Below are 27,326 nucleotides of genomic sequence, written 5' to 3'. Positions count from 1 at the left end.
TCATGATTTTATACACCCCTATAAGATCACCCCTCATCCTCCTGCGTTCTATGGACTAGAGACCTAGCCTACTCAACCTCTCCCTATAGCTCACACCCTCTAGTCCTGGCAACATCCACGTAAATCTTCTCCGTGCCCTTTCCAGCTTGACGACATCTTTGCCGACTTCCTCCCCTATCCTACTCATCGCTGTTTCCCTCGCCTCTTCCTTCTGCATTTCCTCCCCTAGTTTCTCCTTCTCTCCCGGAGCTGAGACAAGGTGGAACATGAGGAAGCAACAAGCAATAACTCAGCAGGGGTAACACACAGAGAGTGGCATGGGGCTACAGGGCATTGCCCGAGAGGGGGAGCTGTCTGATGGGTGCCAGCGTGTCCCTGGGTTACACCTACCCGTCATGCAGTTGAGGGCATCACCTTCTGCACACATTTAACCAGCTTTTCATTGATGTTAACTGCATACATACAAACTGGCAAGGACATTGGGTTGAATTTCCCAGAGAAGGCAGGCAGTGTCTCAGATTAACGCGTCCAACATCCGTAGAAGAGCAGCTTCAGCATGCTCACAAACGTTTATTCCTTAACGTTAGACTTTCGCGATACTGCGCAGAACCAGGCCCTTCAGCCCACCGAGTCCACGGCGACCACTAGCACTATCCTAGACATAATTTGACCAAAGCCAATTAACCTATAAACCTGCACGTCTTTGGAGTGTGGGAGGAAACCGGAGCACCCGGAGAAAACCCACGCCGGTCACGGGGAGAACGTGCAAACTCCGTACAGACAGCACCCATAGTCAGGATCGAACCCGGGTCTCTGGCCCTGTGAGGCAGCAACTCTACCGCTGCGCCAGAGTTATTCCTGAGGACATGCATTGAAGTAATACTCAGTTATCTTTCCCTTCCCCACAAAGTCTTTCAGAGGTTACGTTTCATCATGGTTTCATTTACCTTCCTGGTGACTCCTGGGTCGAGGTAGCTCTTGAGTTTCTGGATGTACGTGTGTGGAGGGTTCTTCACCTGAAATCGTTCCTGCTCACACAGATACAAACGGTCAGCCAGGTACAAGCACAACATATTGGGCGCACAGACTTGGATAGACTCACACGTGACGGACAGATTTATGGAACATTTCGAGTTGTTTCCTCTGGGTGGCGATGTACAGGGAGGCCTTGTTCCTGCAAGGACACGAGCCAGAGGTATTTGGACAACAAGCAAATCGAGGGATATGGGATGGAGCAACAAGGGGGATCAGCTGGGATCTGATCGAAACAAATGCTGGAAAGGCTCAGCAGGCCAGGCAGTATCTGTGGAGGGAGAAAGAGGAAGGATGTTGTGGATATAAATCAGGCGCAACAAAGTGCCTTTGACCTGGTTTCCATCGAGTCCGGGGGAGTGATAGAATCTTGGTGGGCACTTGGTGGGAATGTGAGGAGGATACTGCAGGATTGGTGTAAAAACTATTGCCTGATGGGCCAGTGTGGACTTGATGGGCCGAAAGGCCTGTTTCAATGCTTCAGAACTCATGAATCTATGTTGAACACTACTTAAATCTCATGTCACAGAGTAAACGTGGTCGTGGAATGGAAGGTCAACAAGGGAATGACCATCTCTACTCAAGGGAGAGAGGGAATCCGTGCCTACCCCTCCCGTTGCCCCCTCCCCAGCCAAGACCACTGCATTTCCGCCTTGTAGCTAGATTGTGCTGGAGGCCAAGTACCTGATCACAGATGAGATCCCACTTCTTCTCGTTGTCGTACTGTCGTAGGAGCCGTGCCTTATCTGGAGGCAGGTTCATCGAATTCTGCAAAGGAAGCAAAAGTAGACCTGCATCAGTTGAGTTTAGTTTAGTTTAGAGATACAGCACGGAAACAGGCCCTTCGGCCCACCGAGTCCGTGCCGACCAGCGATCGCCCGTTCACACACTAGTTTAGTTTAGAGATACAGCGCGGAAACAGGCCCTTCGGCCCCACCGAGTCTGTGCCAGCCAGCGATCACCGCACACTAACACTACTTGCACTAGGGACAATTTACACTAATACCAACGGCAATTAACCTACAAACCTGCACATCTTTGGAGTGTGGGAGGAAACCGAAGATCTCTGAGAAAATCCACGCAGGTCACGGGGAGAACGTGCAAACTCTGTACAGACAGCGCCCGTAGTCGGGATGGAACCCGGGTCTCCGGCGCTGCAAGCTCTGTAAGGCAGCAACTCTACCGGGGGGGGGGTACAGGACCGGACTTTGGACAGTTTCGTTTTGGCTTTGCAAATGGAGCTAAAATATGGCGACTGTGCATTTATGGTGAATAGTGAAAGGCCTGGATAGAGTGGATGTGGGGAGGGTGTTTCCACTAGTGGGAGAGTCTAGGACCAGAGGTCACAGCCTCAGAATTAAAGGACGTTCCTTTAGGAAGGAGATGAGGAGGAATTTCTTTAGCCAGAGGGTGGTGAATCTGTGGGATTCTTTGCCACAGACGGCTGTGGAGGCCACAAGTCAGTGGATATTTTTAAGGCAGAGATAGATAAATTCTTGATTAGTACGGGTGTCAGGGGTAATGGGGAGAAGGCAGGAGAATGGGGCTGAGAAGGAAAGATTGAATGGCGGAGTAGACCATATAACCATATAACAATTACAGCACGGAAACAGGCCATCTCGGCCCTTCTAGTCCGTGCCAAACACTTTCTCTCACCTAGTCCCATCTACCTGCACTCAGACCATAACCCTCCATTCCTTTCCCATCCATATACCTATCCAATTTATTTTTAAATGATAAAATCGAACCAGCCTCCACCACTTCCACTGGAAGCTCATTCCACACAGCCACCACTCTCTGAGTAAAGAAGTTCCCCCTCATGTTACCCCTAAACTACGACCATAGGAGACCTCTCACGACCATACAGGCGACCCCTGGCGACATGTCGCGGGTGACCACATACAGCCTATGGCCGTGAGAGGTCCCCAAAGAGTCGTAGCGTCTTTCTGGTCGCCGGTGAATTTTCAACATGTTGAAAATTTCGCCGACCTATGACGTGTGCCGGCGGTCTCCTGTAAAGGTCGCGTAAGTGGGACAGGCCCTTTACAGCGCCAGAGACCCAGGTTCAATCCTGATCACGGAAGTTGTCTGTGCGGAGTTAATTAGGTTCATTGCCTTGGTATAATTGTACATTGGCCCTAATAATAATAATAATAAATTTTATTTAATGGGCGCCTTTCAGACATCTCAAGGACACCTTACATAGTAGTGTGTGTAGGGTAGTGTTGGTGTGCGGGGATCGCTGGTCGACGTGGACTCAGTGGGCCAAAGGGCCTGTTTCTGCGCTGTATCTCGAAACTAAACTAAACTAAACTAAACTAAAGCACTGGGCCAGGGTCAGACGGCCCCCACACAAGTTAAACCAGGGCAGGGAAGGGATTTCCAAATCAGCGGGTTCCGGGAACAATTAGCCGCTTTCCGAGGGAGAGGTCCCGAGAGGTTGCTCCGGGGCGGAGAGGTTCACCATTCAGGAAGGTAGTCAGATGTCCATCTGCTTCAGTGAAACAAAGTAACTGATTGAAGCAGGGTGGCACAAGGAAGGAGTTGCATTGCTGTAACACCTAGCACATCCTTCGCCGATAAAGAGCGTTTCAAAGTGTCCAGGGCCTGGCAAGATCTCACAATGCGACAATACCTCAGAGTGTGGATGGAGCCTTGGTTGAACATCTAACACGTGGAACAGCGCCCGAGATGAGCGCAGCACCCGCTCAGTACAATGCCAGCTGACATATTTGTGCCCCGGCCTCCCGAGCGAGACTTACACCCACAATGAACAGCACTGAACCATGGCTCATACCTACACCTTCATTGGTTCCAAAGTTCATAAGTCGTAGGAGCTGAATGAGGCCATTCGGCCCATCAAGTCTACTCCATCATTCAACTAAACGAAACTAAAAACGAAATACTTTATTGTCACGTGACCAGTCACAGTGAAATTCTTTGCCTGCGTCCCCACGGTATGCAAATAGTCGACATGTAAAGGGCATCGACAAAGTTACAGAGTATCCCCTCCTTTGTTCACCCCCTCCCCCCGCTCCAGGTTTCAGTTCATCATTGCTACGTGTACCGAGGTACAGCGAAAGGCTTTGTTTTGCACCATGTTCAACCAGATCAGATAATACATACAGCACAATCAGGTCAAACTCAAGCACAATAGGTAGAGCAAAGGGGAGGACCTTTCTCATTGAAACCTACCGAATAATGAAAGGCCTGGATCGAGTGGATGTTTCCACCAGTGGGAGAGTCTAGGACTAGAGGTCACAGCCTCAGAATTAAAGGACGTACCTTTGGAAAGGAGATGAGGAGGAATTTCTTTAGTCAGAGGGTGGTGAATCTGTGGAATTCATTGCCACAGATGGCGGTGGAGGCCAAGTCAGTGGACATTTTTAAGGCGGAAATTGATAGATTATTGATTGCCAAAGGTTATGGGTAGAAGGCAGGAGAATGAGGTTGGAAAGGTAGATCAGCCACGATTGAATGGTGGAGTAGACTTTATGGGCTAAATGGCCTCATTCTGCTCCTATACCGTATGAAGATACAGAGTGCAGAATGCACTGTAGTTCTCAGCAATGTAGCGCATCAGTTCCAGAGACAAAGTCCCAACGTCCACAACTCCGTGGGTCAGACAGCATCTCTGGAGAAACGGAAGAAGGGTCTCGACCCAAAACGTCAACGATTCCTTTACTCCAGAGATGCTGTCTGACCCACTGAGTTACTGCAGCTTTTTGTGTCTATCTTGGGCGGCTTGGAGATAGTATGTCATGGGTAGGTGGTTAGGTTCTCTCTTCTTGGTGGGGGTGAATGCCTGGAACTTTGTGGGGGGGGCTACATTGCTTGCCACTGTCTGGGGGGGGGGGGGGGGGGGGGGGGGAGGAGTTTTGATAGTAACTTCCAAAGAGAAGTTGGAAGGAGTCTCGATGAGGAAAATGTTTGCAGGGCTGCAGGACTCGGTGGGCCGAAGGGCCTGTGGTAACTCCGCGCTGTATCGCTAAACTAAACTATAAAGAGATATAGAACAAATGAATGAATGATATGCAAAAAAATGTAACGGTGGTCAAGGAAAGGTGGAGCCCACAATGGTCCGTTGTTGGCTGTGGGCTAGGTGATAACGAGTTATGCAGACAATGAAACTTATCAGGATGACAGTGAAACTAGTACGACGACTAGGGTGGGGGAGGGACAGGGAGAGAGAGAGAGGGGTTGCCAGAGTGACATGAAATGAGAGAAGTCAATATTAATATCGCTAGGGTTATAAGCTGCCCAATATGAGCAATGAGGCTCACGGGACAATGTGGATTCCCTCAGTGCTTGGAGATTTATTCATTGTTCATTCATTATTTTCTTTAAAAGGACAGGGGAGAGGGAGGGGGATGGTGGGATATGAGATAGGGACAATTACCACCTTCGGGCCTCTCTCACAACTAGTCTCAACAACCTCCAAACTCACGAAAGCGAAGAAATAACGTTTCCTCCGTTTCAGGAGCGAGACTTTCAAAATGGTCTAATAATGCACATAGCATCATTTCCTGTCTGGTTTGCAGTGGAGGGAAGGGAGGGGGGGGGGGGTGGGGAGAGGGGGGGGGGGGGTGGGGAGAGGGGCCACCGTTAGGCCACACACCGTTCACATTTCACACAGCTTTCCAGGGCATGAGTAACTGAAGCAGCCAGAAACGGGGATTTTTTCTTTGTTCTTTTCGAAGACAAATGAAAACTGTTGCGATCGCAGGCAGACTGCAATGCGTTTGAAGTTCTCTTCAAACCCACTCCAAGCCCACCGTTTGGCTTAGTCTAGGGGTTGCATCAAGCACTTATACTTTAGGTGCTTGTCACGTGTACCGAGGTACAGTCAAACACTTTTATTTCTGTGCTAACCAGTCAGCAGAAAGACAATACGTGATTACAGTCGAGCTGTCCACAGTGTACAGATGCACAGAGTGACACAGTGTGGAAACAGACCCTTCGGCCCAACTTGCCCACACTGGCCAACATGTCCCAGCTACAATAGTACCACCAGCCAGCATTTGGTCCATATCCCTCTAACCCTGTCCTATCCATGTACCTGTCTGTGTTTTAAACGATGGGATAGTCCCAGCCTCAACTACCTCCTCTGGCAGCTTGTTCCATACAACCACCACCCTTTGTGTAAATAAGATTCCTATTAAATCTTTTCCCCTTCAGCTTAAACCTATGTGGTCTGGTCCTCGATTCCCCTACTCTGGGTGAGAGACTCTGTGCATCTACCCGATCTATTCCTCTCATGATTTTATACACCTCTATAAGATAATAATAATAATGATAATGGATGGGATTTATATAGCGCCTTTCTAATACTCAAGGTGCTTTACATCGCATTAAGAGGGAGTTAGATGTTAGATGTGGCCCTTGTGGCTAAGGGGATCAGAGGGTATGGAGAGAAGGCAGGTACGGGATACTGAGTTGGATGATCAGCCATGATCATATTGAATGGCGGTGCAGGCTCGAAGGGCCGAATGGCCTACTCCTGCACCTAATTTCTATGTTTCTATGTTTCTATTCATTCACTCCTCAGTCACACTCGGTGGTGGTAAGCTACTTCTGTAGCCACAGCTGCCCTGGGGCAGACTGATGGAAGCGTGGCTGCCAATCTGCGCCTACGGCCCCTCCGACCACCACCAATCACTCACACACATTCACACACAGGCAAAGGTGGGTGAAGTGTCTTGCCCAAGGACACAACGACAGTATGCACTCCAAGCGGGATTCGAACCGGCCACCTTCCGGTTGCCAGCCGAACACTTAGCCCATTGTGCCATCTGTCGTCCCAAAGATCACCCCTCATCCTCCTGCGCCCCAAGGAATAGAGTCGTAACCTGCCCAGCCTCTCCCCGTGACTCAGGCCCTCATGTTCAGTCCCTTTCCAGGCTGAAGGTTATAACGTGAATAACATTTAGTGCAAGATGGTGCCCAGGGCAGCCGAAGGCAGCTGAATGAATCTCGGTGGCAGTGCAGGTTTGTGTTGGAACACCTTGAGTTCACTCACTCCCAGCCCAGCTCCTGAGTTCCCACAGTGTCCAGCTCCAATGTGCAGCTTGGGCAGCACGGTGGCTTAGTGGTAGAGTTGCTGCCTTACAGCGCTTGCAGAGCCAGAGACCCAGGTTCAATCCCGACTACGGGTGCTGCCTGTGCGGAGTTTGCACGTTCTCCCCGTGACCTGCGTGGGTTTTCTCAGAGGTCTTCAGTTTCCTCCCACACTCCAAAGACGTGCAGGTTTGTGACTTGCTATAAATGTAAATTGTCCTGCGTGTGTGTGTGTAAGATAGTGCTCGTGGGGCCGAAGGGCCTGTTTCCGCGCAGTTTCAGTTTCAGTTCAGAGCTGTGTCTCTAAACTAAAGTGAAACAAAACTTGTGTCCGCTCTCAGCCAAGCCCCACATGCAAGCTCGACGCTTGGATTGAAAGAAGCAGCCTGCATTGATCTAGCACCTACATCGCTCTCACACTTCACAGGAGGGTCCAGCAGATGTACAGAGGGGGCAGGGTTTACGCAACACTTTAAAGGAGGAAGGAAAGGCAGACAGGTTGAGGGAGGGTGCTGCAAAGCTGAGCACACAGACGTCAATGGTGGGGAGATTAGGTTGCCTGCTAAATCCTCAGGGGGTTCCAGTTTTACATATTCAGTAACTACATGCAAACTGTGCGGCCTGCCAAGTCTATGCCAGCACACAGAGCTATCCTATCATCCAGCAATATTACCGTAATCACCTCCCCCTCCATTCCCAGCACGACTCGCCCCATCTTTTACCCCTCTCTACACACTGGGGGGCAATTTACAGAGGGCCAATTAACCTACAAACCCGCACCTCTTTGGGATGTGGGAGGAAACCGGAGCACCTGGGAGAACCCACGCAGTCACAGGGAGAACGTGCAAACTCCACATGGACAGCACCCGAGGTCAGGATCAAACCTGGGTGTCTGGTGCTGCAATGCAGCGGCACTACCCGCTGCACCACTGATTTGGGAAATGAGTGGCTGGAGTTTAGAAGGTTGAGGGGGGACCTCATTGATACTTACTGAATAGTGAAAGGCCTGGATAGAGTGGATGTGGAGAGGATGTTTCCACTGGTGGGAGAGTCTAGGACCAGGGGGCACAGCCTCAGAATAAAAGGACGCAGCTTTAGAAAGGAGATGAGGAGGAATTTTTTTAGTCAGAGGGTGGTGAATCTGTGGAATTCATCGCCACAGACGGCTGTGAAGCCCAAGTTATTGGGCATTTTTAAGGCGGAAATTGACAGATTCTTGATTCGTACGGGCGTCAGGGATTGTGGGGAGAAGGCAGGAGAATGGGGTTGATAGGGAGAGAGATAGATCAATGGTGGAGTGGACTTGATGGGCCGAATGGCCCAATTCTGCTCCTTCATCTTATGAACTCATGAAATGTGCTTTAACTAGTCAGAAGATTAGGCTCTTATTGAATGACCATCAGTTGAATAGACTGGCAGCCCTAGTCTCTCTCCAGAGACCCCAGGGCAGCAAGCACCGTGTACCTGCTGAGACGGAGCAGAATCAGACACAAGGGTGATGGACACCCGTCCTGGTTCCATCCTGACTACGGGTGCTGTCTGTACGGAGTTTGCACGTTCTCCCCGTGACGGCATGGTTTTTCACCGGGATCTTCGTTTACATCCCACACTCCAAAGATGTACAGGTTTGTAGGTTAATTGGCCTGGTATAATTGTAAATTGTCCCTAGTGTGCAGGGATCGTTGGGCGGCGCAGACACGGTGGGCCGAAGGGCCTGTTTCAGCGCTGTATCTCTAAACTAAACTAAACTAAAATCAAAGGGGAAATAAAAATCAAAACGCAATCCTAACTGTTACTTGAGGGAATAACTTTAACTTCTAGAAATGGTGGAGGAAGAGGACATTGCTGGGGGGTAGTGGAGGGGGGGGGGGTCGTGAATGGGGGTACACGAGAAAGACGTGGCCCTCGATCTCAGAAGCACCTGGGCCTCGTGGTAATGAGGAGAGCCCTTCTTGGGCGGCCATTTTAGTTGTGCCATTCTGACTACCTGTGGCAGCAGGACTGACCAGGGGCTGGATTACATTTCCCTGATCAACATGTTTATACAAAGAATAAGCAATTTATACAATTTCCCACCCCTGTTCCCTGCTGCAGATTGTGCTGCAACAGAGGATGAGAGAGTCATTGGTGAATGAGGCCTTTGTCTGAGCTCAGTCTGACTAGAGAGAGAGAGAGAGAGAGAGAAAACGCCAACAGCAGCCCGGCCAAAATTGGAATACACAGGAAGGTCACACAGACCAAAACATGGGCATTTTGGAAGCTAAAATGAAGTCTTCGCATTTACAAAGGTCACACTTTTCCACAGGGTTTGAAATGTTAACAGACAAGCCAGTACTGAGGAAGGAGTAATTTAATTTTAATTTTATGTTGGAGAGAATGAGAAAGGGAGGGGGAGACAGGCAGAGAGAGAGAGAGTGGGAGAGAGAGGCTGGGGGAGGGGGAAGGGGGGGGGGGGGGGGGGGGGGAGAGAGAGAGCGAGAGAGAGAGAGGCTGAGGGGGGGAGAGGTTGAGAGTGAGAGAGGGTAGAAGTTGGCACAGGTTCCCTTTGTCGGCAGCCAGGTGTGAATAGCGAGGCTGGCATTAAGTGATGTGGTGCTGAAATACACTCGTGGAAAGGTCCCACATTTGTATTGTCAGGCTGTGTTGCGTTTGCTGATCTAGGCGGGGACAATGGCAAGAAGAGTAAAATTCCCCCGTAAATTGCCCCAGGCAAGAGTTGCAGAAGGGGAGAGAGGGAGAAAGTGAAAGAGAGTGAGGTGGGACGGGGATTGTGTGGCAACAAACACCCTGAGCAGAAGGCCCGGATGCACTTCACATCTGGCCCCTCAGCTTTACCCCAGTGATGGCTGGCATACAAGGATTTTCAATCACAACATCATGTGACCCCTACAAAAGGCATTCGCTCATTCGTGGGGGTCGTGGCCAAGGAATCGGACAGCGTGAAATCCACGCACGGTGGCGCAGCGGTCGAATTGCTGCCTTCCGCGTGGGTTTTCTCTGGGTTCCTCCCACACTCCAAAGACGTGCAGGTTTGTAGGTTCATTGGCTTGGTATAAGTGCAAATTGTCCCTAGTGTGTGTAGGATAGCGTTAGTGTGCTGGTCGGCGCGGACTCAGTAGGCCATAGGCCTGTTTCCACGATGCATCTCGAAACTAAACTAAACAAATTAAAGCAAGGAGAGGGCATCATGTAAAAGGCCCCTGGCTCATTGTCAGCACCTCGGCCGAGCTTAAATCCCCAAGCATTTCTCTCCTATTTCTAAGGCTCTTGACCCATCACTGGTCTACTTCTAATTGGGAATCGGACTAACGATCCATGCCTTTGTGTGCATACAGGGAGGAAGAAAAGCACCTCCAGATTCAGGGACAGTTTCTTCCCGGCTGTTATCAGGCAACTGAACCATCCTACCACAACCAGAGAGCGGTCCTGAACTACTATCTACCTCATTGGAGACCCTCGGAATATCTTTGATCAGATTTACTGGTCTTTATCTTGCACCAAACGTTACCATGTATCTATACACTGTGAATAGATCGATTGTAATCATATATTGTCTTTCCGCGGACTGGTTAGCACGCAACAGAAGCTTTTCTCTGTACCTCGGTACACGTGACAATAAACTAAACTGAACTGAAATGACCAAAATGGCCTCCCTGGCGTGAGCTTTAAGCATCGCCTGGAGGCATCATCCGCATTGTGTGAAAACTGCTTCTGCAATTCGGCTGTTTACTCTGACCTATTATCACCCAGAGCAAGTGAGGACAGCCCTCCTGGGGGAGAGGGGCTGGTGGCTGCGGGGAGACACAAGTCTCTTTTACAAACGTGGAGAGAGTTGAAACCAAACGCTGGACCGATTCTTCCCCCCACCCCCCACCCCCCCAAACTCTCCAGGCTGTCTGTTTGCCATAAGAGGCGTAGGCCCGACCTGCAGCCTAATGCCCCTGTCCCACGTAGGAAACCTGAACGGAAACCTCTGGAGACTTTGCGCCCCACCCAAGGTTTCCGTGCGGTTCCCGGAGGTTTTTGTCAGTCTCCCTACCTGCTTCCACTACCTGCAACCTCCGGCAACCTCCGGGAACCGCACGGAAACCTTGGGTGGGGCGCAAAGTCTCCAGAGGTTTCCTAAGTGGGACAGGGGCATAACTCCTTCTGGTGCTCTTTAAATGTTCCAGCTCTCTGTCCCTCCACATGGGTGGGTCCCTGCTCACTGCTTGCACAATCCTGGGTCCTTTGGTCAAATATGTATCGGCATGTATCCTCCACGGTTTACCCGGATAGCTTATATTTTTCTATAGCAGCTTTGGTTATCTTGTATCCTGATATATATAAATATATATATACTGTAGGAGTTTAGGAGAGAAAGAAAGACACAAATAGCTGGAGTAACTCAGCGGCTCAGACTGCATCTCTGGAGAGAAGGAAGAAGGGTCTCGAGCCGAAACGTCAACTATCCCTTTTCTCCAGAGATGCTGGCTGGCTCAATGAGTTCCTCCAGCATTTTGTGTCTATCCAGTTTGAACCAGCATCTGCAGGTTCTTCCTACACTTGGTGTTTGGTGTTGTCTTCAAGATGTGCCTTGTAAAGGTGCAGCTGGTAGAGTTGCTGCCTCACAGCGCCAGAGACCCGGGTTCGATCCTTACCTCGGGTGCTGTCTGTGTGAAGTTTGCACATTCTCCCCGTGACCACGTGGGAGGTACATTGGCCACGGCAAAGTGCAACCACTGTGTTGGTGAGTGGTGGAATGTGGGGAGCGGCTGGGTCAATTGGCTGCGGTCATTTGCCCCTAGTCTGTGGGGGGGGGGGGGGGGGGGGATGACTCGGTGAGCCAGCACGGACTCGATGGGCCAAATTACTCTTTGTATGTCGTCCAAAACACAAAGTACTATTTTGCTGAAGTGTAATTGCTGTGGTAATGTCGAAAATCTGGTATCAATTTGTACATAGAGAGCTCTTTTAAAGAGTAGAAGAAATAAGATTCACTCATATGGCCCCTCAGGCCTGATCTGCATTCTATAAAACTATCACTGATTTCACCATGGTCTCACCTCACCTTCCCTGCACAACGCAAGACCTTGAAGGCAGCGCAGTGGCGCAGCGGGTAGAGCTGCTGCCTCCCAGCGCCAGAGACCCGGGTTCCATCCTGACTACGGCGTTTGTACGTTCTCCCCGTGACCCGCGTGGGTTTTCTCCGGGTGCTCCGGTTTCCTCCCACACTCCAAAGACGCACAGGCTGCTTGTTGGTTTAAATAAATATAAGTTGTCCCCAGTGTGTAGGAGAGTGCTAGTGTGTGCGGGGATCGCTGGTCGGCGCGCACTCTGTGGGCCGAAGGGCCTGTTTCCGCGCTCTATTTCTAAACAAAACGAAAGTCCAGGGTGTTTTCAGAAGCTGTGCAAGAGATTCTGGAAGCGGCTAATCACAAATCTCTTTTACACTAACTCTGTGAACGGCACAGGTGGGGCAGCGGTAGAGTTGCTGCCTCACAGCGCCGGAGACCCGGGTTGCATCCCGACTACGGGCGCTGTCTGTACGGAGTTTGCACGTTCTCCCCCCGTGACCCGCGTGGGTTTTCACCGGGTGCTTCGGTTTCCTCCCACACTCCAAAGACGTACAAGTTAATTGGCTTGGTATAAATGTGTCACACCGCGTATTTTTCAGTGACCTGATACGTCAGTCAATGATGCCGCAGTCGCTGAAAAAAAATCGGCAAGTGGGACAGGCCAATTAGTGTGCAGGAATCACTTGTCGGCGCGGACTCGGTGGGCCGAAGGGCCTGTTTCCGCGCTGTATCTCTAAACTAAACTAAACAGTTAAGAGTGAACATGTTTGTCTAAACACTGGCTCTCCAACAACGAGCCTCATTCCTGAAGGACGTCCAACATCAACATCAACAGGCCTGGATAGAGTGGATGTGGAGAGGATGTTTCCACTAGTGGGAGAGTCTAGGACCAGAGGGCACAGCCTCAGAATTAAAGGACGTACCATTAGAATGGAGATGGAGGAGGAATTTCTTTAGTCTGAGGATGGTGAATCTGTGGAATTCTTTGCCACCGAAGGCTGTGGAGGTCAAGTCAGTGGATATTTTTAAGGCGAAGATTGATAGATTCTTGCTAGGTGCGGGTGTCAGGGGTTATGGGGAGAAGGCAGGAGAATGGGGTTGAGAGGGAGAGATAGATCAGCCATGATTGAATGGCAGAGTAGACTTGATGGCCTCACAGCAAGAGAGTCTCGGGTAAGGACCTGACCACGGGTGCTGTGTGTACGGAATTTGTACGTTCTCCCCGTGACCTGCGTGGGTTTTCTCCGGTTTCCTCCCACACTCCAAAGAAGTACAGGATGGTACGTTACTTGCATTCGATAAAAATTTAAATTGTCCCTAGTGTGTGTCGGATAGTGTTGGTGTACGGGGGGATCGCTGGTCAGCACGGACTCGGTGGGCCGAAGGGCCTGTTTCTGCGCTGTATCTCGAAAGTAAAGTAAGCGAAAGCTAATTTCATATCAGTCGAATATCCTTCGACTGATATGGAGCAACGTTTGCCCTTGTTGGCCCACCTCCCAGGCCTCCCTCGCCCCACTGCACCTTGCACCTCCTGCTGGTCGCATTGTGCACAGCCTGCAACTTTGCTCCTGATCCCATTCCCATGAGACTGCCTGCCATGCATGGAAAGCAGCATCAGATCCCCCTATCTGCCAGCGACTTTGTGGTTACGTCTTCTTTCCTTTAATTTAGTTTAGTTTAGAGATACAGCACGGAAACAGGCCCTTCGGCCCACCGACCAGCGATCACCGCACACCAACACTATCCTACACACACTAGGGACAATTTACACTTATACCAAGCTAATTAACCTACAAACCTGTACGTCTTTGGAATGTGGGAGGAAACCGAGAATCTTGGAGAAAACCCACGCTGGTCACGGGGAGAACGTGCAAACTCCGTACAGACAGCACCCGCAGCCAGGATGGAACCCGGGTCTCTGGCGCTGTGAGGCAGCAACTCTGTGCCACCGTGCCACCCTTGTGCATGGAAGCTGTTGAGATCCATTTCTGGTGAGCACATATTCTTGTACTTGTTAAGAGGTCAAGTGGACAGAGGCACAAAGGGGCAAAGACATAGTCCCAAGAGAGGCGGCTCTCCCTTGTCGGAGGAGAGATGAGCTGGAGAGGCAAACACATAAAAGATGGAGTCAAAGTCCCACAGGACAGTTTGATCTGCACTCTCCCATTCTACTAAGTGATAAAAAGCAAGGCATTTCCACACAGGTTTGTAGGTTGATTGGCTTGGCATAATTGTAAATTGTCCCTGGTGTGTGTATGATAGTGTCAGTGTGCGGGGATCGCTGGTCGGTGTGGACTCGGTGGGCCGAAGGGCCTGTTTCTGTGTTATATCCCTAAACTAAACTAAAGGCACAGCTTGGGTAGGGTGTGTGTTCCAGTGTCAATCAGCCGGATCGGGACAACTCATGGATTTAGTCTCGGCGACAATCATCCACTTCCAGGAAATGGAGTTGCCATGGTGACCGAGGCGTTTCCTGGCCGGGACCCGGTCAGCTGGCTGCCGTGGTAACGGAGGGGAAGCACACGGCGGGTGTGGCGGAGTCTGCTGATGCGTGGGCGGGGGGGGCGGGGGGGGGGGGGGGGAGGGGGGGAGGGGGTGGGGCAGAGCAGCAAGCAGAGAGACAGCCAGCGCTGGCTGATGGCACTGAATGTTGCTGGATGCTGAGGCCCGGGGTGTGGGAGAGGAACATTCATCACCTCCTCCAGAAACGCTTTCAACCTCTGGCAATACGACCAACCATTGCGTGGCTGCCATCGTGAACCTTGCTCTCAAAGTCACCACATGAAACAGGGAAGAACAGAAGATGAGTTTTGTTTATGACTCATTGATCATAAGGACCCATAAGAGGCTTTAAGCTCAACGGGACACTAAAAATAGACCAAGTTGGACGATCGGCATCAATTTAAGAGGCCAACTCTTCAGCCACAAACAGAGAGAGCCCTGTGGATACCAAATTACTGTTGGCCAAGCCTTCAATCTTTTGATATCCCAAAGTTGCAGAGTCAAATATTGTCGTCCCAAATTTAGCATGTGGCCAGTTTAGAAACATAGAAACATAGACAATAGGTGCAGGAGTAGGCCATTTGGCCCTTCGAGCCAGCACCGCCATTCAATATGATCATGGCTGATCATCCAACTCAGTATCCCATCCCTGCCTTCTCTCCATACCCCCTGATCCCTTTAGCCACAAGGGCCACATCGAACTCCCTCTTAAATATACATAGAAACATAGAAATTAGGTGCAGGAGTAGAGGCCATTCGGCCCTTCGAGCCTGCACCATTCGCCATTCAATATGATCATGGCTGATCATCCAACTCAGTATCCCATCCCTGCCTTCTCTCCATACCCCCTGATCCCTTTAGCCACAAGGGCCACATCTAACTCCCTCTGAAATATAGCCAATGAACTGTGGCCTCAACTACCTTCTGTGGCAGAGGTAGTTGAGGAGAGACACAATGAGAGAGAGGGAGAGAGGGAGAGAGGAAGAGAGAGAGAGACAGATAGATAGATAGAAAGACAGACAGAGAGAGAGACAGACAGACAGAGAGATAGACAGACAGACGAACAGAGAGATGGCAAAGTCTCACATAGTGGTCACCCAGTTTGCCAGATGCATCCCAAGTATATTTACAGCACAGGGACTCTGCTATCCAGACAACTGCACCAAACTACCTGTGGAATAGTTGCTCCACGAAGAAAACAGCAATGTAGATTCAAGCATTCAGAAACTTTAGTGGACTCCCCTGTTATCAAGCTATGGGATGGTAACACAGGCCAATTTAAAGTCTTAATCAGCTTCCTCAGAGTGAAGGTAGACAAAAATGCTGGAGAAACTCAGCGGGTGCAGCAGCATCTATGGAGCGAAGGAAATAGGCAACGTTTCGGGACGAAACCCGGAAGGGTTTCGGCCTGAAACGTTGCCTATTTCCCCAAGGGATTCGGCCCGAAACGTTGCCTATTTCCTTCAGAGTGTTGGCCCGAAACGTCGCCTATTTCCTTCGCTCCATAGACGCTGCTGCACCCGCTGAGTTTCTCCAGCTTTTTTGTGCACCTTCGATTTTCCAGCATCTGCAGTTCCTTCTTGAACTCCTCAGAGGGAATGATGTTTTGACCATTTTATGCTGATTTTGGGTCTTTGCGAAGAGATTTCTTTTTCAAACAAAATCGCGGCTCGGGGTGAGTAATTTAACGATGCAGCTTCAACAAAGCACAGAGCAGGCGGCACAGTAGTCTTGTTTTCAGGGGGGAAAATAAGAGAAATGAAAGAAATGTTTTAATGGAGCAGCCAAAGTCAACAAAACACAGCTGTAGAAAATTAACGGAAACTGATCCCCAAGCTCAGCCCATCAGTGAATTGCCTGCAGATTCTGTTCCCCCCATCGCTGTACATTCTCGGAGTGAGTCAGTTATCTGTGGGGGTGGGGGTGGGGGTGGGGGGGGGGTGGGGATCAAGGTGAGAATAAACCCACTGAGGTAGCAAAGCTTTTGCGTCAGAAGTCGACCCCATTTCCCGCTCCACTAGGGCAGCCTGTACATTTGGGGACCTTCAGTCATAGGGAGATATGAAGTTCACGATAAAATAGGCCAAAGTCAGCATGACTTTGTGAAGGGGAGGTCTTGCCTGACAAATTTTCTGGAATTCTTTGAAGAATAGCAGGAGAGTCATTAGATGTTGTGTGCCTAGATTTTCGGAAAGCCTTTGATAAGGTGCCACACGTGAGGCTGCTAAGGAAGATGAGAGCCCGTGGTATCAAAGGGCAGAGACTAGCATGGATAGCAGGTTGGCTGGGTGGCAGAAGGCAAAGGGTGGTAATAAATCTGAGGAAAGACATTCTTGCCATAGAGGGAGTACAGAGAAGGTTCACCAGACTGATTACTGGGATGGCAGGACTTTCATATGAAGAAAGACTGGATAGACTCGGTTTATACTCGCTAGAATTTAGAAGATTGAGGGGGGATCTTATAGAAACTTACAAAATTCTTAAGAGGTTGGACAGGCTAGACGCAGGAAGATTGTTCCCGATGTTGGGGAAGTCCAGAACAAGGGGTCACAGTTTAAGGATAAGGGGGAAATCCTTTAGGATCGAGATGAGAAAAACATTTTTCACACAGAGAGTGGTGAATCTGTGGAATTCTCTGCCACAGAAGGTAGTCGAGGCCACACAGTTCATTGGCTATATTTAAAGGGAGTTAGATGTGGCCCTTGTGGCTAAAGGGATCAGGAGGTATGGAGAGAAGGCAGGTACAGGATACTGAGTTGGATGATCGGCCATGATCATATTGAATGGCGAATGGTGCAGGCTCGAAGGGCCAAATGGCCTACTCCTGCACCTATTGTCTATGTTTCTATGTAAAAGGGGCTTTTTCTGTTTGGCTGCCAGTGACTAGTGGAGTTCCGCATGGCTCAGTGCTGGGGCCGCTATTCTTCACATTGTATATTAATGATTTGGACGAGGGGATTGAAGGCTTTGTGGCCAAGTCTGCGGATATGATATGAAAATAGGTGGAGGGGCAGGTAGTGTAGAGAAAGCAGGGACTCTGCAGAAAGACTTGGACAGGTTGGGAGAGTGGGCAGAGAAGTGGCAGATGGAACATATTGTAGCAAAGTGTGGAGTCATGCATTTTGATAAATTAGTAGGAATAAAGGCGTAGACTATTTTCTAAATGAGGAGAGAATACAGACATCGGAGATACAAAGGGACTTGGGAATGCTGGTGCAGGATTCCCAAAAAGTTAATCTGCAAGTCGAATCGGTAGTATAGAAAGCAAACTCAAGGTAGCATTTATTTCGAGAGGGTTGTATACAAAAACAGGGATCAATCTGTCAATCTCCCCCTTAAAAATATCCATTGACTTGGCCTCCACTGCCATCTGTGGCAATGAATTCCACAGATTCACCACCCTCTGATTAAAGAAATTCCTCCTCATCTCCTTCTTAAAGGAACGCCTTTTTATTCTGAGGCTGTGACCTCTCCGTCCTAGACTCTCCCACTAGTGGAAATATCCTCTCCACATCCACTCTATCCAGGCCTTTCACTATTCGGTAAGTTTCAATGAGGTCCTCCCCTCATCCTTCTAAACTCCAGCGAGTACAGGCCCAAACGCTCATCATATGTTAACTCTCCATGCCATCCCCAGCATTGCACTGCTGCCAGTGGTCCTTGAGATGAGATGTAAGGACCTCAGGAGTAGAGGCAAGAGGAGGCCATTCAGCCCCTTTTGTCTGCTCTACCATTCAACGAGATCGCGGCTGATCTTTCATGCGAGCGCCACTCTCCTGCATTAAACCTCGATTCCCTTAATATCCAAAAGTCTATCGATTATGTCTTCAATACTCTCAGCGACTGAGTCTCCATACTCGTGCTTAGAGACTTCCAAAGTGTCACTATTCTGTGGGTGAAAGGATTTCTTCTCATCTCTGTCCCCAATCACTGACCCTTTACTCTTGAGACCGTGAGCCCTGGTTCTGGACTCCGCAACCAGGGGAAACCATCATTCCCGCATCACCCCAGTCAAGCCCATCCAACATTGTGTTTGCTTCAGCAAGGTCACCTCCTATTCCTCGTAACACGAAGGAGCACATGCCCACTTTGTTTCATCTCTCCTCATAAGGCATTAAACCAGAGCTCCATCTAGTCTTTTGCTCGGACTTAAAGATGCCTGGCACTATTCCAAGAAAGAGTACAAGAGTTCTGCGCTTAGGCCAATGTTTATTCCAAAAGCAGCAACATTGAGACAGATACCCCAGTCATTTATTCATTGCTGTTTGCATAAAATGGCCGCCGTTTAGTTTAGAGATACAGCACGGAAACAGGCCCTTCGGCCCACTGAGTCCGTGCCGACCAGCGATCCCCGCACACTAACACTACCCCCACACGCACAAGGGACAATTTACACTTATACCAACAATTAACCTACAAACCTGTGCGTGTCTGGAGTGTGGGAGGAAACTGAAGATCTCGGAGAAATCCCACGCAGGTCACGGGGAGAACGTACAAACTCCATACAGACAGCACCCGTAGTCGGGATGGAACCCGGGTCTCCGGCGCTGTGAGGCAGCAACTCTACCGCGGTGCCACTGTGCTACCTTTTTGTACATCACAGATTCTTACATCACAACAGTGACTGTATTTCAAATTTAATCCAGGAGGCTAAAAGTACTTTGTGATGTCTTGAGGTTCTGAGGTCATGATACAAATGTGAGCCTCCCATTATAATACCAAAGAATTTGAAAGAATTTTGGACAGGTACATGGATAGGAAAGTTTTGGAGGGACAGACACAGAGTGCTGGAGTAACTCAGTGGGTCAGGCAGCATCTCTGGAGAACATGGATAGGTGACGTTTCACAGAGTGCTGGAGTAACTCAGCGGGTCAGGCAGCATCTGTGGAGAACATGGATAGGTGACGTTTCACAGAGTGCTGGAGTAACTCAGTGGGTCAGGCAGCATCTGTGGGGAACATGGATAGGTGACGTTTCACAGAGTGCTGGAGTAACTCAGCGGGTCAGGCAGCATCTGTGGAGAACACGGATAGGTGACGTTTCACAGAGTGCTGGAGTAACTCAGCGGGTCAGGCAGCATCTCTGGAGAAAAAGAATAGGTGACGTTTCGGGTTGAGATCCTTCTTCAAACTCCACACAGAATTTCTGGAGGATATGGATAGACGATGCTTTGGGTCAGGACCCTTCTTCAGACACTTGCACCTCTGAAGCTAACCTTAGATATCTCGGCCAGAGTGAGGCAGGCGCGTACATGCCTGAGTGACAAAGTTACAGGGAGCCAAGTCTATTACAGCATCGAGACACAGCAACAGCAGCTTGGGACCAAAAGGCCATAAGGGCCTCTGCTCCGAACAGCAGAGCTGGTCCTAATTACCTAACTGAGGAACCCATTGATTATAGCACTCAGCAATCTTTGGATCAGAATTCATCTCACTTGAGAACACACCACTATATTTAATGCAGTCAGAATGATGTACAATCAGCACACACTCTTGTCAGTGAAAGCCAAACCACAACTGCCACGTGATGTCAAGTCTATTTCCAGCTCTAACCCGGCACTCTCCTCACCCAACGATTCACTGTGGATTTGAACTCTTGTCCCTCCCTACAAATCCGTCCTAACTGTTCATTACCTCAGGCCCTTCAGCCCACCAGTCCTGTTCTATCCAGGCCCCTGCCACTTCCCCTCCACGTCACTGGTTGACCAGGAGCACAGATTTGCTTCTCAGAAAAAAACGGTCGCTGAGTGGAATCTTTCTCATTTCCTCTGCTGGTCCTTGTTACTCCCTTAAATGGAGTCTTGGTTCCACAAGAGTGGACTGCCCAGCAGCATACCCAGCAGAGCACTGCTCCAGTGGGCCCCGTGCCTGCCAGCTGCCACTGTGCTCTTGCTCCTTCTCACCCACCAACAGATCTGGCAGACAAGGGTAGAAGAAGTAGCAGAATAGTGGCTGCCCACAGCGTATTCACCAGAGACCAATCTCTCACAATTTCTCCCCACAATAAGGGGGACCCAACACTTATAGCCCTGTCCCACGGTGCGAGTTCATTTCAAGAGCTCTCCCGAGTTAAAACTCGTGGTAAGCACGGAGAATGAACGTAGCGGGTACGTCGGAGCTCGGGGACGTCTCTTCGCGGCTCGTAACGCTAACGGCAGGTACTCGGGAAGACTCGCTAACGGCAGGTAAGCTCGGGAAGACTGGTGAAGATTTTTCAACGTGTTGAAAAATGTCCACGAGAGCCCCGAGTACCGACGAGCGGCCATTACCGTAAATCTCCGAGTTCGAATCCGGGGAAACGCGGGGAGAGAGAGCTCTTGGAATGAACTCGTACCGTGGGACAGGGCCGTTAGCCAGATTTCTCAAACAAACTGCAGATGCTGGTTGACATTGAAGATAGACACAACATGCTGGAGTAACTCAGCGGGACAGGCAGCATCTCTGGAGAGAAGGAATGGGTAACGTTTCGGGTCGAGACCCCTCTTCAGTCTGAAGACGTTTCTCGACCCGAAACAGCGCCCATTCCTTTTATCTAGAAACATATAAAATCGGTACAGGAGTAGGCCATTCGGCCCTTCGAGCCAGCAACGCCATTCAATATGATCATGGCTGATCATCCAAAATCAGTATCCCGTACCTGCCTTCTCCCCTTGATTCCATTAGCCCTAAGAGCCAAATCTAACTCTCTCTCGAATACATCTCTAGAGATGCATCATCCAGAGATGTTGCCTGACCCGCTGAGTTACTCCAGCATTTTGTGTCTGTCTATGTTTCTATGTTGTTTGTCCATCTACCTCCACGGATGCTGCCTGACCCACTGAGTTCTTCCAATAGTTAGCTTTATACTCATGATTCCAGCATTTTGCAGTCTCTTGTGCCTCAACATCCATCCTTTCATTTAGTTTAGTTTACCACCCACTGCGCATATTAAAAAAAACCTCTGAAAGATGTATTTCTTTTGCCGCTTCCAGAATAAGCAGCAAGGGTCCATTGTGTAACCCCAGTAAAATTAGACACTTCAAGTAGATGAGCTACAATCACAGGATACAAGTGGAACAAAATGTGATATAGTCCTTGCTCCAAAGTGCTTCCTAAGTAAACTGCAGATATTTCAACTCCTTAGGCTCTGCCCTGTAGTCTAAACAAGAGCTGCAATCACTCGTCAGCAACTGCAGCAGCAGCTTAAACATGTCAAGCAAGGTGGGCCAAGCGACACACTAATGAAAGACGGCAGCAGAAAGGGGATGGGGGGCTTTCACAGGCAAGGTGGGGCTGCTCGCTGAGGCTGGGCGGGAGAGTGGGCCTCCCCCTGCCTCGCTTGTTCCTCTCTCCTCTCATGCTGAACGTTCCCACAAATTCTCGCCAGCTCCCTGACCCAGGCCTGGGGTCCTGGTGCGGGGAGGTGGATGTTATCATTTGGTTGGGTGGCCCCGAACGTTCCCTCAACGCATGCATCTTGTGTTCTCGACCAATGGCAAGTTACACGCATCATTGGAAGTAAGTTCATGAATCATAGGAGCGTTTCATTCATCGTTGAATACATTAGCGACGCAGTGGCGCTGGTTTCCGCCGGGCACGGTGACGGACGCACCACGCGTCTCTGTTCGCCGTGCAGCCGGCAAGCTCCTCGTTTGTGTCTACACGTGTGTCTTCCATCAAGTTCTTCAGCATCGTCTTGATCGGCCGCCCCGGGTCACGGGTGGGTTTGCCGCCATTTCTGGCTGGGCGGTGGCAGAGACTTGGGCGGTGCTCGAGTGAGAGTCCATGCCTCACACCCGTACAATGATACGGTCCCGACAGTTTCAGGGACACATTTATCTGTTTTGTAGTAAATGCCTACTATTTTCTGTGTGCTTAAGCAAAGCAAGAATTTCATTGTCCTATACAGGGACACATGACAATAAACTCACTTGAACTTGAACTTGAGAATCTCAGTTTGAGACCCTTAGACAACCAAGACGTCCAGATTTTCCCCATGTTATTAAATTAAATTAAATTAAATTTCTTTATTTATATAGCACATTTTTAGTCAACTTGCATTGACCCCAAAGTGCTTCACATAATTACATCCACACACACAGGCAAAGGTGGGTGAAGTGTCTTGCCCAAGGACACACACAGGCAAAGGTGGGTGAAGTGTCTTGCCCAAGGACACACACAGGCAAAGGTGGGTGAAGTGTCTTGCCCAAGGACACAACGACAGTATGCACTCCAAGCGGGATTCGAACCGGCTACCTTCCGGTTGCCAGCCGAACACTTAGCCCATTGTGCCATCTGTCGTCATAGGAGCAGAATTAGGCCATTCGGCCCATTGAGTCTGCTCCACCATAACGATCCTTGCTTATCTATCTCTCCCTCTGTACTCGCTGGAGTTTCTTGAAGTGTTAGTCTAGTTTAGAGATACAGCGCAGAAACAGGCCCTTCGGCCCTCCGGGTCTGTGCCGACCAGCGATCCCCGCACATTAACACTATCCTACACACACTGGGGACTATTTTTTTATATTTAGACCAAGCCAATTGACCTGCCTGTGCCCAAAGGGGCAGCCATGCCCCCTGCATGCCCACAGCGGGCACAGTGCCGATGCCCTCCACTGGCTTGTACACAGAGGCTACAGGAAGAGGCCTCACTGACTCCAGGCCAACGTGACTGTGCTGCTGAATAACCAACTGCCTTTCCTTGACCCCTGAGCAAACCCATCTGCACAATGCATTAGTCTGAGCGTCTAGTCAGCTGGATTCCAACTACACACAGCCTGCAGTTTGAAGCACAGCACAGCAATCTCCAGACAGACAGAATTTCAAACAAAATCCAATGTTCACAGTTAATCAAAGCCTGCAGAGGTTCTGCGGTTTCCTCTCGCTAGTCACCTCTGCTCCCTGCACACCCCCCCCCCCCCATCCCCCAACTCGTCTCCTCAACCCCCACCCCCACCTCTTCCCAGGCAACTCCTGTGTCGATCTTCCCAACCGCAAGCTTGTGCCTTGGAACAGGAAACTGCCTTCAGTCTGAAGAAGGGTTTGGACCTGAAACGTCGCCTATTTCATTCGCTCCATAGATACATAGAAACATAGAAAATAGGTGCAGGAGTAGAGGCCATTCGGCCCTTCGAGCCAGCACTGCCATTCAATATGATCATGGCTGATCATCCAACTCAGTATCCCATACCTGCCTTCTCTCCATACCCCCTGATCCCTTTTGCCACAAGGGCCACATCTAACTCCCTCCTAAATATAGCCAATGAACTGTGGCCTCAACTACCTTCTGTGGCAGAGAATTCCACAGATTCACCACTCTCTGTGTGAATCTCTGCCTCACCCGCTGAGTTCCTCCAGCATTCTTGTCTACCTTCGATTTGCCAGCATCTGCAGTTCCTTCTTAAACATGTTTGCAGGTTAATTGGCTTGGTATAATTGTAAATTACCCCTGGTATGTGTAGGATAGTGTTAGTGTATGGGGATCGCTGATCAGCGCGAACTCGATGGGCCGAAGGGCCTGTTTCTGTGCTGTATCTCCAAACTAAACTAGCCCCTGGGCCTCACAAATCCAGCGACCCGGGTTTGAACCCAACCTCCGGTGCTGTCTGTGTGGAGTTCGTCGATCAGTGATTCTGCCCAGAAGTCCGTTATGGAATCTAATTTCAGGCAAGGGCTCTTGTTTAGTCTCCCACGCACAACTGGTGCAACAGACAGTGAAAATTCCCTCTGCTAAATAAGCTGCTCCATCTTGCTTTTAAAGATAACAGGCTCCGAGCCACAATGTGGGTGCAAGTTGCTTGCAGGCTGCTAATTAGTACCACAGCATATCCAGCTCTCCAAAATGATTTTCCCCATGAAGAAGGAAAGACTTCTGCTGACTGAGGTCCCTGGGATAATTTAATCAGTCTTAAAACCAGAGCATTTTCTTGGAGAGAGGGGAAGAAATGGATTGATAGGCAGTGCCATTTTTTACAGCATCCAACCAGTTGAGAGGCAAATGGCACAAACTGGCGCTCTCACCCCGGAGGACTCGCGGCGGCACAGTGGCGCAGACCGCGGTAGAGCCACTGCCTCCCTGCGCTGGAGACCTGGGTTCGATCCTGACCTCGGGTGCTACCCGTGTGTGGAGTTTGCACGTTCTCCGGGCGCTCCGGTTTCCTCCCACACCCCAAAGACGTGCGAGTTTGTAGGTTAATTGGCCCTCTGTAAATGGCCCCATGTAATGGGATGAACAGTGTGAACAGTGGTTGGCGTGGATCGGTGGGCTGAAGGGTCTGTATCTATGCTCCATCTCTAAATGAAACCTTTACCATAGAGCACAGAGACAGGCACGTCGTTCCTTACTATGCTATGTACGACAGTGATTGCAACTTCTACTGAAGTGTGGATGGCCGTTGGCTCACTAGGAGCTCATCGGCCCTTTGGCAGGTCTTGTTTTTGGTCCTGCTGGGGGTCCACAGCCCCCTCCTCAACATAGAAACATAAAAAAATAGGTGCAGGAGTAGGCCATCGGCCCTTCGAGCCAGCACCATTCGCCATTCAATATGATCATGGCTGATCATCCAACTCAGTATCCCGTACCTGCCTTCTCTCCATACCCCCTGATCCCTTTAGCCACAAGGGCCACATCTAACTCCCTCTTAAATATAGCCAATGAACTGTGGCCTCAACTACCTACTGTGGCAGAGAATTCCATAGATTCACCACTCTCTGTGTGTGAAAAAAAATGTTTTTCTCATCTCGGTCCTAAAAGACTTCCCTCTTATCCTTAAACTGTGACCCCTTGTTCTGGAAGACCAGGTGGGGGAGATGGTTTAAGATATGGCCATGGCTCCCATGGCTTGTTTTACACTTTGCTCCCCATCTTGGCATCCCCACAAGGTACAGTGTCACTGCTGCTCTTGCTGCAATGATCAATGGACTATTCTGACAGTGATCAGCCATCATATCCCACTTGGACTCGTACTTTATCAATAGCCTTGTGTATGTCATGACAATCACCAGGGACATCTGACGCAGGCAGAACCTTCCGCTTATGAAACATTGGCCAACTGAAGAACTCCATACCCAGCCCTACCTCCAACTGATCAACTCAGCCCCACATACTCCAGGGATGAATGCTTGTCCTCTCCACTTCAATGTTTGGTTAACTGACCCAGCAACAGCAAACCCACACACAACCCCTCTGTGCCCCATTATACGAGGGAGAAAGGCATGAGGTTAATGGCTTCAAAGATTTGGTGCTGATTCTGGAAAGTGTCAGTCTTGTCAAGCGGTGATGTCATTTCTCTTTTGAACCAAATATTCATAGCTTTGCCCAAGGGGAGATTATTTTACCTCCACAAGTTCCCATGGGATAGCTCTGTGAACAGCTCCTCTACATGGTCAGTGCCAACACGCACACACGCACACAATCTTGGGGGAGGGAGCAATGAGAAGGAGAAAGGCAAATGGAAAGAGAGAGGGACAAGGGAAAGAGAGGAATAGAGAGAGAGAGAGAGATGGAGAGATAGTGAGAGAGAGAGAGAGAGAGAGAGAGAGAGAGAGAGAGAGAGAGCGAGATAAAGAGAAAAAAGAGAAGGAGAGAGAGAGATATAAAGATAAAGAAAGAGAGATAGAGAGAGAGAGAGTGAAAGAGAGAGTGATACAGAGAGAAAGATAGGAATAGAGAGAGATAAACAGAGCGAGGGATTAAGAGATAGAGAGAAAGTGAATAAAAATGAGATAAAGTGATAGGACAGGTTTGGAGGGATATGGACCAAGGTGGGACTAGTGTAGCTGGGACATGTTGGCCGGTGTGGGCAAGTTGGGCCGAAGGGCCTGTTTCCAGATTGTATTACTCTATGAAAAGGAGAGGTAAAATGAGAGAGGGATAAAGGGAAGGAGAAAGAGAGGGAGAGGGAGATTCCTGATCTCACTGCCTCAGCAGCTGAACGCACCATTGCAAACAGTGGAACAATTCAACTCAATGGGTATTCGAGGAGCCTGAATTGGAGGAGTGCCTCCCCCTGGAGAGCTGCTGCACTGCAGAGCATTGTCAGATGCACGCATGCTGCACAGAGGAGGCAAGTGGGCAACTTACTCTTCTGAATGACCAGGCTGGGATGGAACGGTGAAGTCGCACAATGTTTCGGGTGGGTGCTCAAGACGGTAGCTCTGCTGCCCACAGCTACAGTGACACAGCTTTGGTCCTAAACCTCGTACACTGTCTGTGTGGGACGTGTACATTACGTGGCTGGTTGGATGTGGCGGAGTTGATGGCAATGTGGGGAATATAGATTGAGATGGATGCATGTTGGGAGTGAATGGGTGCTTGGTATTGTTCAGCTGCGGGGCCTGTTTCCATGCTGCATGTCATAGAAACATAGAAAATAGGTGCAGGAGTAGGCCATTCGGCCCTTCGAGCCTGCACCGCCATTCAATATGATCATGGCTGATCATCCAACTCAGTATCCCATCCCTGCCTTCTCTCCATACCCCCTGATCCCTTTAGCCACAAGGGCCACATCTAACTCCCTCTTAAATATAGCCAATGAACTGTGGCCTCAACTACCTTCTGCGGGAGAGAATTCCACAGATTCACCACTCTCTGTGTGAAAAATGTTTTGCCATGTTGGCGCGGACGGGATGGGCCGAAGGGCCTGTTTCCTCGCTGTATCTCTAAACTAAACAACTACAATTTATCAAGGTTATCCGGCATTAT

At 49.8% G+C, this 27,326-nt stretch overlaps 1 protein-coding gene across 2 annotated transcripts in view; it reads right to left on the bottom strand.

Annotated features, from left to right (window-relative positions):
- Positions 1-27,326, bottom strand: part of LOC116968805 (formin-like protein 3) — a 141,433-nt gene that overhangs the window by 69,320 nt on the left and 44,787 nt on the right. For both annotated transcript variants that reach the window (XM_033015694.1, XM_033015695.1), the window contains 2 exons: positions 1,717-1,800; positions 948-1,028 (listed from right to left, as the gene is read on the bottom strand). In XM_033015694.1, the coding sequence (XP_032871585.1) occupies positions 948-1,028; positions 1,717-1,800 (165 nt within the window). The remainder of the gene's footprint in view (positions 1-947; positions 1,029-1,716; positions 1,801-27,326) is intronic.

Source organism: Amblyraja radiata, chromosome 46 (assembly GCF_010909765.2).
Source record: "Amblyraja radiata isolate CabotCenter1 chromosome 46, sAmbRad1.1.pri, whole genome shotgun sequence".
NCBI lineage: Eukaryota > Metazoa > Chordata > Chondrichthyes > Rajiformes > Rajidae > Amblyraja > Amblyraja radiata.
This window is presented reverse-complemented; position numbering and strand designations above follow the sequence as displayed.